This window comes from Microtus oregoni, unplaced genomic scaffold, assembly GCF_018167655.1.
Source record: "Microtus oregoni isolate MIOR12 unplaced genomic scaffold, Mior012 000011F_ref0000422, whole genome shotgun sequence".
In the NCBI taxonomy this organism is placed as follows: Eukaryota; Metazoa; Chordata; class Mammalia; order Rodentia; family Cricetidae; genus Microtus; species Microtus oregoni.
Window position 1 is genome coordinate 31,367,951 of NW_024543070.1, and position 12,959 is coordinate 31,380,909.

At 38.5% G+C, this 12,959-nt stretch overlaps 1 protein-coding gene across 1 annotated transcript in view; it reads left to right on the forward strand.

Moving 5' to 3' along the window:
- The window catches only part of LOC121453584 (coiled-coil domain-containing protein 178-like), a 316,272-nt gene that overhangs the window by 253,613 nt on the left and 49,700 nt on the right, over positions 1-12,959 (forward strand). Inside the window, exons 18-21 of the mRNA XM_041660455.1 lie at positions 3,212-3,225; positions 3,369-3,390; positions 6,686-6,701; positions 11,127-11,146. Of these exons, the coding sequence (XP_041516389.1) occupies positions 3,212-3,225; positions 3,369-3,390; positions 6,686-6,701; positions 11,127-11,146 (72 nt within the window). The remainder of the gene's footprint in view (positions 1-3,211; positions 3,226-3,368; positions 3,391-6,685; positions 6,702-11,126; positions 11,147-12,959) is intronic.

A 12,959-nucleotide genomic window follows, 5' to 3' on the forward strand; every position in this document is an offset into this window, starting at 1 on the left:
CCTTCCCCGCCATAATGGATTGTATCCTCTTAAGCCATGACCAAAAATAAACTCCTCTTTCTTTAAGTTTCTTGATAACAAGTTTTTGTTCACAGCAATGAGAAAAGTAACCATCACAGGAGGCTTCATGGCAGTGAGACAGACTGTAAGATAGATCAGCTAACATATAACTTGATTGACATTTCCACTTCCACTTAAAAGATATCACCTTGTGGAAAACATACCTTGAATCATTTAGTTCACCCAGAGCAGTGAATGTTAACTTGGCACAATCATTAAGAAAGCAAAATTAAATATGATGGGAAGCCTTGACCATGGAATACACCCCTCCCCAACCAGTATTGTCAGGACTGACTGACTTTCTGCAGACCTTGTCATTGGATAAAAAATGACAAAGTTCCTCTATACGTTCTGCGATCATGAGATTGTCACTGCACATGAAATATCTCTTCTGTGTAGGAAGAGCCTTTGGTAGCTTTGAATTGGTATTTTTACTAGTTTTCTATTGCTGTCAGTGTGTAGGACTTTGGAAGTCCAACTTGCATTCATTTCACAATTCCTGCAGATCAGAAATGCAAGCACAGTTCTGCAGGGGTTTCTGCTCAGCATCTCATAAAACTGCAATCTAGTCATCAGCCAGGATGGGTTTCTGTCTAGAGATCAAGGCCGTCTTTCAAGGTCACACATTGGTAATGGAATTCAGTCTCTCTCCCTGGCCATCAGCCAGGAGTCACAGTGTGGCTCTTTGCCACCATAGCCCCTTGACCAGTCCTCCCACATCAAGACACAGGTTTCTTCCAGGTTAGGGGAGTTTTTCTTCCTGTTTATTAAGATATAAATAGTGATGTTCCATTCCTTTGGGTACATCATAATAATTAGAACCAAGTTCAAGGTTCTGGTCACTCTTAAGAGGACTCAATAAGGGTTTGATTCAATAAAGAGTATCTTAGAATTCTGCATGCCACACAGATTTGTGGAGTGTTTGTATCTGTATCTGCATCTATTTAAAATACTTGACTTATAAGAGTGCCCTGGCAGGCTACAGAGATGACTCGGTGGGTAAACTGCTTGTTACACAAGCTTGAGGACCTGATTTCAAATTCCCAGAACCTACGTAAAACTGGACATGGTAGGTTGCATCTGTAATCTCAGCTCCTCTACTAGGAGAGGAAAGACAAAGACAAGAGAATTTAAAACCAGAACAGTAATGAAAAGTTTTGTTCTAAAAGTGACTGGAGCTAAAAGATGTTAGTATATCCAAACAGCTAACACAGGGACCCACTATCCTTGCTCATAACAACAAAACATACTGTCTCAAGCAATGTGAAAGTCAAAGACAGACAGACACTCAAGGTTCTCTTCTGACCTCTACGTTCACACATGTGTGTCATCACACTGAAGCACTGGAATGTACACACACATATGCATGCATACGTCCTCCACATATACATACATGCATACATATATGTGAACACACTATACATACACATTTACATGCATGTGTCGTGTATATATCTCTTCAACATAAAGATTGAACAATAATTTAAACAAAAGCATTTGGCAAATGGAAACTTAGTGCTTTTGTTCATCAAATATTTAGACACTAAACAGACTGTAATAGCTTTAAGGTTAAATTCATAAGGAATAATCAAATTGGGAATTGGAAATTGTCATTATTTCCATCAAACGCTTATTATTAGACGTTTATTTGTACACTCCTCTCCAATGGATTGTGACCTTGGAAATAAATTAGCTTGCAGGATGCCATGAAGCATTAGAAGTGTTCCCCTCATAAAACAGTGCCTCTTTAATAAACATTTCTCAGGTGCAAAACTAATCCAGAGTAAACCCAACCTTAAATGAGTTATCACAGCCCATTATAAGAGCTACTAGAACAGAAAGTTTTGTCTTAAAGAAGACTGGTCCTAGAAGTGTGTTAATGTACCCAGCCAGTTGAACATTCACACACCCGTATACATCATGACTGGTGTTTGGAATGGGTACAAATTAGAATCATATTGAAAAAAACTATGTGCCTTCATTTTTCCCCTTTAAACACAGCTTTTTTTTTTATAAATGAAAATTTGATTATCCCATCTAGACTCAAGTGTAACACAGTCACTTCACATTTTAGCAGTGAGTTTCAATCCTACTGTAGTTACTCCAGATTTTCACTCCTGTCTGGGGCAGGGTAGCAAAACTCACACTTATCTCTTTCATACAAAAGTTAGGCTGTCACAAAGGAAGCAGCTTCTTTGGGAAAGGGTAAGATGAGATAGATGAGTAATTCCTTGTTGACATTTAAAACAGCTGTTGTTGCCTCCCTTTGATACATGGTGTAGTAGTCAGAATGGAGCCAATATGAGAAGGGAGAGCAGGAAGAGAGAAGAAAGTGGAACAGAAGAGGAAGGAGGGGAAGAGGGAAGAAGACAGAAGAGATGAAAAGAAGGGGGAAGAGAGGAGGAGAGGGAGGGGAGGCAGGAGAAGGGGAGATAAGGTTTTGGTTTTTTGTTTTTTGATTCAAATATATTCTAAATTGGAGTTTTGTTTTTTCTACTAAGCATCTTAAACTTTGCTTGCAGTCAAATGCATCTTGGTCTTTCTTTGAGATTTATTCCATTGTTTCTTGTATAAAAGATTTGCCTATGCCTTGATCAATTAAAATTCCATCTGGATTTTCTTCTGGCTCCTATAGCTTAATTGTTTTCACTTAACTCTTTAGTTCATCCTTACCAGTGAGAAATCTATTACCCTTGCAGCTTTACAACCGATTTTGCATATGATATTATATATTGAGCTTTTTCCAATAAAGTGAAATATTATTTGGAGTATGCTATGAGCTTGGGATATAATTTGTAGTTTTTTTTAATTGTCAGTTTTCTCAACATTGTTGATCTTCTTTGATTTCTTTAAAATCTACATAAAATTCTTATATACTATTCCTCGACTAAATCCAATTAAAATAATTTGATCATTATTGCATTACTTCTCTGTGCCTAAGTATTTTAATCTAATACTGATATTAAGAATATTAATAACATCCTGATTTTGTGGAAAGGATAAAACTGGGAATATTATCTTTCAGCAAATTTATAGTATGATTGTTTTAATTATTATGCATTTTTGGTCAGGCATTTTGTTCTGTTTGTCATTTCCGGCATTGTCATGATCTTGTGTTTCTGATGCCATCATTTTCCATGCTGTGCTCAAGACTAAGGGTTTCTTGTCTGTCCTCTAAAGCCTTTACCACACCCCTGCTGCAGGGAAGCAAAACTCCTGGCTTGTAAAAGGCATTCTTCACATAGGGGCTACCTCACTAAATTCTATCTTTACGTTACACTTGCACTTTATTCGCACAAATTCTCCAGGTCACAGAAACTTCCTAATGATGTTCTGTGCTATTTCCTCCTCAAGACCCCTATGGAACTGCCGTATTCTCTAGTTAATAACTCTTCTTACTGCTGTGAGGTGTCAGCCTTTTAAAGGACCTGGCAAATCAAATACTTACGCACCTCACACTTTTGGCAAATGGTAGTTTGCCCCTCCTGAAGAAACATGGCCAGGATCCTCTGTTTATTTATCTTAATGTAGTGAACGTAGAGATAGAGACAGCTTAGCTGTGCCCACAGAGCACCAAAGCACACCGCTGTTTGTTCTGTGCATAGCTAATCTTCATCCAGCTCTCTATTACAGATTTGCTTAACGAATCTGATATAAATCAGTTTGTGATTCATTTTATGTGTTATTTCCTGGAGCATCTTTGTATAAAAGAACATAAAGAAAACTATACTACTGTCATATGAGATCATATTTTAAACTGCTCTTTGAGAAATCATATTCTGGACTGAACAGATACTCTGTGCAGTTAGATGACAGTCACTTTCATGCAAAAAGGAGCAATTCATGCATAGATGCAACTCCCACTATCCATTTAAATTCTGGATTCTAATTTGTACAGCTGTGTAATCTGAGCCATTCTCCAGTTCTTCCTTCCTCTGATAAACAATCCCACCTACTAGTTAATGACACATAACCGCTGGTAAAAAAAGAAGAATTATAAACCCCAGGAGTTGTGCCCATGCAATTCCTACTGCACTCTGACAAGCCCAGCCCAGTTCCAGAGAAAAGGACTAAAGTCATTGTTAATTGCCTGTCTTAGCATTTCCATTGCTGTGAAGAGACACCACGAACACACCAACTCTCAAAGGAAAACATTTAAATTAGGGCTGTAGTAGAGTTCAGAGTTTAGTCCATTGTCAACTTGGCAGGGAACATGGCAGAAGGCAGGTAGACATGTTGGACAAGTAACTGTGAGTTCTACATTTGAAGTGGCAGGCAGCAGGAAGAGTAAGACACTCTGGGCCTGGCTTGAGAATCTGAAACCTCAAAACTCAACCTCAGTGACTTGGGTCCTCCAACAAGGCCACACCTTCTAATAGTGCTACTCCCTGTGAGCCTATGGGACCATTTCATTCAAATCACCACACTGCCATTTGAAGTTGCTGTCACGTCTCACTTGCTGTAACTAAAATGGCTAACAATTCAATGTTTTCATGTAAGCAATTAAACATAAACCACCCGGCTGTGCCTGTGATGTTACATCATGGTTTATTCTGTTCTTATGATAAACTCTGGGACCAAAACAACTTGGAAAAGGAAAGGGTTTATTTGGCATTACAGAATACAGTTTTTTTGTGAAGGGAAGCTAAGACAGCAACTCAGGGCGAGAGCAGAAGCAGAGAGCGTGGAAGAATGCTGCTCACTGTCTTTTTAAGTGTGGCTTGCTCAGCTGTGCTTCTTATGCAGTTCAGGCTCACCTACCTAAAGAAGGTGCCACAGTGGCTTGGTCCTCCTACAAGAATTATCAATCAAGAAAATGGCCCCCAGAAGTAGCCACAGGCATATCTGATGGGGGCAACTCTGCTACTGTAATTCCATCTTCTCCGGTGTGTCCACATTTGCATCAAAGTGACAAAAACTAACAAACACAGCCACATGATAGATAAGCTGCATCATATCTAAGGCCTCAAAATGAAATGCCCTGTTTGTGCTCCTCTCTTTTCACATGCATGGCTTCTGTGAGTGCATGACAGAGCTAACCTCTGCCTCATACATGCACATCCCTACAGGCTTCTACAGAGAATGCTTCAAGTGGTCACTAATTAGCTAAAGTTTGCATCTGAGACAAAACCTGTTTAGCCATCCGCTAATGTATAGCTCTGTTGACCATAGTGATAAACTTACTGACTAGTCTAGGTGAATATTCATCTCAGAAACATTCTTGTTCAATTTTATCTTGTTGATGCTAATGCATTTCAAGAAAAATGATGGAAAACAAACTATCAGGACCTAGAAACCATTTTAGTGGCCAATTGAAAGGGGATGCTTGAGAGAATGAGAATACTGGTGAGCAAGCTTGAGAGTCTGGATCACTTCACGTGGGGGGGTTGGGTAGTACTGCCAGTAACTAAACAGACCGTGAAAGTGAATAGGTTTGGAAGGATAGAAGCAGGCTTGTTCTCTCTGTCTGTCTATCACGTATCTGTCCATCCATCTGTCTATCTATCATATATCTACCTATATCTGTCCATCATCTATTATTCATCTATTTATCCATCTGTCCATCCATCATATATCTACCTATCTGTCCATCATCTATTATTCATCTATCTATCCATCTGCCCCCATCTAGTATCTATTATCTGTCTTTCTGTCTATCTATCCATAAATCTATCATGTATATATCTATCTATAATTTATCTATCTATCTACCTATCTATCTATAATCTATCTACCTACCTACTTATCTATCTATAATCTATATATCTGTAATATATCTATCATGTTTCACAATAAAAAAAAAGAAAACTTAAGTAGAAGGTAAAATTATACCGCCAAGGCAAAGTCAACCAAAAAAAAAATCCTAAATATATAAGAAAACACTGTAAGAAATCCTGTTGCTTTGTAAGCTACTTAAAAAGATATTAAAATCAAAATTATGCTCTCAAGAGAACACGCAATTGAGAAATATACTGCTAAAACTTGCATTTAAGGAAAGATTTATAAGTCACAGAGAGGTATGCTTGTCTAGAAATAATACCCTCCCCTCAGTGAAAGTGTGGAAGAGAAAGCACCTTTATTCTGATGGGATATAGAGAGGCCACAGAAAAGACTTCCCATGGCATAGTAATCTCTGTTACAGTGTAAGTCTGTGTTGCACAGAGTTAACCCATGCTGCTGGGTCAGCAGGCATAACAGCTAATAAAATTTTACAGTTTGTTGTAATTGCAGTGAAAAGAACTCAGCTTTCCTGACACTATTTAAAGACCTCATATTTATTAATTAAGTCATTCAGATAATATTTGTTAAGGGCTTGCCGTTTGCCTGGACTTGTGTAAAATGTAGGGGACACAGTTGATTCTCTTATGGACCCAGCTTGCAAGAACCCTCCAGGGTGTAGCAGAGGAGGTAAACCATACAAAGGACCTACATACCTGAAGTCGCCAAGCCTCATCTCTGCAACACAGAGAGCCACATGCAAAGGAAAAGCTGCTCTCATTTCTTCTTCACAAGTTCTTTTCAAGGAAAGGTTGTGTGGTTGGTCCTTCTGTTTCCATTTGTTCCTCAAAAGTCATCTACTTTTTTCAGAAAGTCTATATGCTGTTTCTCTTTCATTACTCCACAGCTTCCAATTCTCTATGGTGTGGCTGCAGGATGTCTTAGGTTTCAAAGCCTCTTTTGAACACCAAGCAGCCACTATTTGGATCTGGTTTTGTAGTTCAACTTTATATTTTACTTTTTCAATTTTATCAATATCTTGAAACTTGGATTCAGGAAATTCTAGAAACTTGATCCCACTTGTGGTGTGCAAGTTCTTCTGTCTATGTGTTGCTTTCATTGGTTAATGAATAAAGAAGCTATTTTCAGTCAATGGCTTAACAGAATATAGCCAGGCTGGAAAAGACATAAAGAGAGAGTAGGCAAAGTAAGAAGAAGCCATGTAGCCACTGCAGAAGACAGGCATGCCAGAAACTTGCAGGTAAGCTACAGTCATGTTGGGATACACAGATTTATAGAAATGGGTTAGTTTAGGATATAAGAGCTAACTACTAAGAAGCTAGAGCTAGTAGGCCAAGCAGTGGCTTAATTAATAGTTTCTGTGTGATTATTTCATGCTCTGGGCAGCTGGGAAATGAACAAGCAGCCTCAGCCTAAATGCTTGATGATATATTTCAGTAATAGTGAAATCTTATGGATTCAATCCCTGTGTGCCACATAGTGAACAAAGCAAGGGAGCAATGAGCTCCCAACCAAGCTCATTACTGAAAGTGGGAGAGAAGTAGAAAAAAAATATTTGATCTGACAAGTTGTTGTAGTACTTTTAGCAATCTGCCATAAAGCATAATAAAACTTGTTTAACTCTCCTACTTCATTTCTCCTGAGGACTATGGCTCTATATCCCCATGCTGCATGGAGAGCTTACGTGGCCATTTCTGAGATGTGAACTGCTAAGACTAAGACACATTGTGGTATCTAAAATCGTCAGATTGATAGATAGCACGATGATAGATGATTGTCTGGAATGACTGGCTTCATTGAGACAAAACTCCTCGGGAACTTTGCCACATGAAAGAGAATTTGGTTAATGATTAGATTGTTGATGCCCTACAGGGATGTGCCTTAAGGTGCAAACCCAGAAGATGCATTTAGAGTAATGGTCAGAGGTTTTGCTACACAGAATTTGAGAAGCAACAAAGAGAGCAGGGAACATCATGGGGGCACAAGGGTGGGGCAAGTGTAACTGGAAATATGAAAAAAATAGTATTTAGAAAGTCCTTTTCTGGACCAGTGTGCTGAAGTGTCTTCTGTAGTTTTAAAATATTGTTCCTATCCCCCTTGTATTGGAAATAGGTTACTTTTTTATACTCTATATCCCAATTACAGTTTCCCCTCCCTCTACTGCTCTCAGTTTCGCTCTACCTTCCCTCACATCTGGATCTATTCCCTTTCCCTCTCTCATTAGAAAAGAACAGGCTTCTAAGAGATAGCAAACAAAACATAACAACATAACAAAATAAAATATAATATGAAAACAATCACATCATTATTGGATGAGGTAAGCCAAAAGGAGGAAAAGAGCCCTAAGAAAGGACACAAGAATCAGAGAGCCACTGATTCACATGCCCAGAGTCCCTTTTAAACACTAAACTGAAAGCCATATGTATATACAGAGGACCTGGCACAGACCTGTGCAGGCCTTGTGTGTGCTGCTGCTTCAGTTTCTGTGAGTTCATATTAGTGTGCTCTGTTGAGTTAGAGGTCATTGTTCTCCTCATGTACTCCATCCCCTATGACTCTTATACTCTCTCTCTGCCTCTTTTTTCCACAAAGTTCCCTGAGCTATGAGGGGAAAGATTTGAAGGAGATATCTCATTTAGAGCTGAGTGTTCTGATCTCTGTCCCTCTGTCTTTCTATATACATAATTTCTAACTGTGAGTCTCTGTATTTGCTCCCATCTACTGCAAGATGAAGCATCTCTGATGATGGATGAACAAGGCATTGATCTATGAGTATTGCATAATAACATTTGAAGGCATTTTGTCACTACTTTTTAAGAACAGTAGTATTTGGTTTTACCATAGATCTCTGGGCTATCTACTTTCTGGTTCTTGGTTACCCAAGCAGTGCCAGGTATGGGTTCCGTCCCGTGGGGTAGTCCTTAAGTCAAATCAGACATTGGTTGGTTACTCCCACAAGCTTTGTGCCACCATTACCCTAGCATATTTTTGCAGGCAGGACAGCATTTTAGATCAAAGGTGTTGTGGCTAGTTTGGTTTGTACATTTCTCTTTTGGTAGCATACAGAGTACCTTCCCATGCCAAAGACATTAGAATGTAGCGGTGGAGGTTATATCTGTCTTATGTTGAGATTCCTGATCCATCTAGAGTAGGACTTGTGCAAAGTGAGAGATAAAGATCTACTTTTACTCTTCTGCAAGTTGATCTCCAGTTTCCCTAACACCATTGAAGACTCCGTTTTCAGTCTCACATATTTTTTTCTTCAGTATTTACCTTTGGCATCTTAGCTGTTTCTAGAGCACAATATAACTGGATCCTCAATTCTTTCCACTTGATCCAAATGTCTGTGCGTGCCAGTTCTATCACCACGACTTTACAATACACCCTGCCGTCTGTTACAGCTCTTCTCTTGAGCAATAAACATTTGCTATATGTCTTCACACATGTGGAGATGTCACTCTAGCACTGCACAGCACACAGTTTCTTCTTTCCTTTTAGGCCCACACAGGTTACTTCATTTCCTTTTCGTTACTGTTGCTGCCCTTCGGGGTTATATGCACAGCCTTTTCTGCTGGTTTCTTTTAGTCTATGTTGCTGCTGCATGTGTTTGTTGACCTTCCAGAGTTTACGAATCTCTTGGGTCCCAAGTTAACTTGCTTTGCTCCAGAGAGAATGGCTGCCGATTTCATTTGGAGTCAAAAGGGGAAGCAAGAACATGGTTATCCTGAGCTGTGTTTGGGGTTGACGCTAAGAGCCAAAATGCAAAGGTCACTCACTATGTTCTTGGCAAGACTTGTTCAGGTCTTAGACAGATACCCCAGGCTCCGCCCTCCTAAATTTCCTTAGCATAATTCAAGCCCATCAATGCAATAAAATATTTGTGTGAAGAATTGTCCATTTTAAAATGGAAGTGCCCTTTAGAGTCCATAGTCAATTATTTTTGTTTACATTTTCTAAATCTCAAAAATCAATGGAGTAAATTATTCAGGAAAAAAACTTTCCAAATAAAACCCTGTGGAAAATACTGTGGTTCTTGGTGTTACTAAAGGTAATGCTGAAATTGAAATTAACTTCTAGTGTTAGACTGAGTCCCCACACTGCACCAAAAGCTCTCAGAACACACTCTGTTTTAACCATGACAGAGACTTCCCCCATCACTCCACTTCTAAAAGCAAATGTCATAGTCACTTATATTTTGAAAGCATTCTCTTGCCTTTCCTATTACAACACTCAAGATTTGATTTCCCTACTAAACCTTCTCTTTCACTCTCTCCTTTTCTTTCTTTTTTGGATGAAGCTAATATATCAGAGGGCTAATATGTCAATTCCTACTACCAATATAGAAGTTAGCATTTGGATTCTAAGTATTCATTAAATAAAAGTATAAATAATTTTATGTTCTAAATGTAATGATTAAATAAGTCTACATGGAACCTTTCTAAGAATGATAGACATCACAGTTAAAGAAGGAATGAAAGGAGCATTAGGAAAAACTTAAAGGTTAATATTAACAGAACAAGCTGCTGGGTTCAGAGCAACCCATATGTTTTAGGAGTCATGCCTACCTTCCCCAAGTTTCTTCTGAGGGTAACCAGTCTTTCCAATTAGCCTCACAGCTCTGACTTCCAAGGCAGCAGCCATAGCTGCAAGGATTGGGGTGTGGGAGTTGAGTGTGGCTCCAGGGATTTCAGCTTGAGAGACAGAGTAACAATGGCATCTCATAAATAGCAGGAAAATAGAAAAGGCAGTGTTTTGAATGAGAGAGTTCGTGAAACCAGTGGTTTTAATTTTGTAGTTGACCGCAAGGTTCCCCTGGGGACATGGGACATTCCAGTAATGTCCAGTAGCTAACAATAAAGTATACTCTGACTTAAAGATGTCAATGCTGTAGAAAAAATTTTGGAGAAATTACCATGTAGCTAGCAATGTAAGTTATAAGATCATATGAAATCACCTGCAGAGGATATAGAAAGAGATTTAAAGGTAGAACCTTGGGAATCACTGGGGTTTCATAGCTGCTAAGGAGATGCAACCAGCACAAGCTACTGAAAAGAGGGAGTGGTAGTGGGCCACTAACACAGCCAAGAAAGAGATTCCTCCTAGAAACTAGCAGATGCCATGGGCATCTTGCAACTATTTCACCACAATGGTAGGAGTCGCCTGTGTGAAAGGACCTGATGTTATAAAGGAAAGAGAAGGAAAGGTGTTGTCCATGCCCACTGGAGAACTCAGCATATCTGACAACCATGAATCTTTCAGACAGCTCCATTCCTCACTGTCACATTTGTTCAGATGACCCTGTTACCAAAGGTCATGTAACATAGAAGAACCTAAATCTATCTTTCAGGTATCCAACAATCCCTCCACTATTCCTGTAAGCAACTTCTAGACTGTGACAGAGCATCAATGGTTTCTGAAGAGTTAGCATAGTCCTTGTATATTAACCATTGGCACCATTGGTCTTTTGAAATTTGGTTTATAATGTTTTCCAAAGAATGGTAGTGTTGGCAAGCACATGAAAGGCACCATGAGTTTACCATCAATACCTTTGGCGTCATTTGCTGGAGCCAGGATTCAGTTGTGCTGTGATTCCGGTAGAGCTACAGATCCCAGACTTTGGGTGTTTATCATGCATTCACTGCTTCACACTTTGTCTTCTCAGTTCTTCTAGGTCAGTAATTGGAACAAAGATGGAAATAAAGCTTTCTCATTGTAAATGCAGGTTCTGACCCCATACTTTCCACAGTGGTTTCTGTACCAGGTGCTGCCACATACCAGGTTGTGTCTCACATTTTCATTTCCGTTGCTGTTGAATGTTTAATAAATGCATTAAAACAAATCATGATGTGTTTAACTTACATGTAAAATAAGTAAAACTTCTAGGTGAATTTTAGTGGTATTTAATATCCTTAAAATGAAACCATGCTACCTTTCCAATTGCCAATCCAGTACACACTTGTGTATGCTATACGTGTGTGATACAGTGTTTTCCTCAGGAATCAGCTTTAGGAAAATGCGTCCCTTTAGGTATTCCCTTCGCTCATTTGCATCAAAACAAGTGAGTGTCAGAAGAAGGAAAATCATCAAAGAAAACTGTCACCCACAACTCAAACATGGCCTCCCTAAGAGCCATCATAGATAAAAAATTTTAAGTACATTTTAAACCAAGAGAGCTTAGTTGTGGGGGGTAAATGACTGACGTCCAGGCAAGAACGTGGATGCTGTTCATCCTTAAGGCAGTGACAGTAGAACCTTCCATGCTTAGACTTCATATAACTCCACCAGCAATGATGTCTTTAGATAAGAGCTAATTTAGACAATGTTGTTATGTTTAAAATAATTGTTATGTAGATTTAAATTCTTATTATCAGTTTAACATCTCTTTATAAATTACAAATAATAATAATAGAAATAATATTCACTTCTTTTGGAGCCATTCATAAGATTTGAACATAAAATTAAATATCTGAGCTGTTAATGACTTCTTTTGGTCAAATTTCTGTCAAAATGAAGTAAGCTTACTCTGAAAGCAAGTACAGATGCTGTGTGACTCACCTGTCTCCTCCCTGAATATAGATGCTGTAGGCTAGCTGCTCCAAGCTCTTGCCTCTCCAAGGTGAAAATAAACTCTTGTTTCTTTGATGAAATATAAATTACATAACATAAATATATGTCTATATTTGCACAAGGGATAAGCAATATTAGTAGCTATTTGATATGAGACTTGGTAGCATTTATAACAGATAATCTCTATCAGAGTTTATATGGTAACAGAGGTCTTATAAAAAGCATTTTGAGATGTATTAGACTCTATATAGCTTAAACAACAGAATAATTCTGTACTCATTAATATAGAGACCAGCTACATATGTGAAATGCATTTAAGAAACATATATGCAGATAACAACAGATCTTTCTAGGCATAAGCTTGGCAATATTCACACCAGCTTGTGGAACAGGTATGAAAATAAAGATATCTCATCAATTCTGAGATTCATACATTGTATATACAGAGCTTGGTAAGAAAACTATAAAAAGATCAGTATTAACAGGATTTTGTGTATCTGCCATTCCTGTCTTACCAAAAAAAATCTATGGAACAATTTGTAATTGCCATTGTTTGGGTTATTACGAAAAAAGAGGTTTATATGATTTGCCTG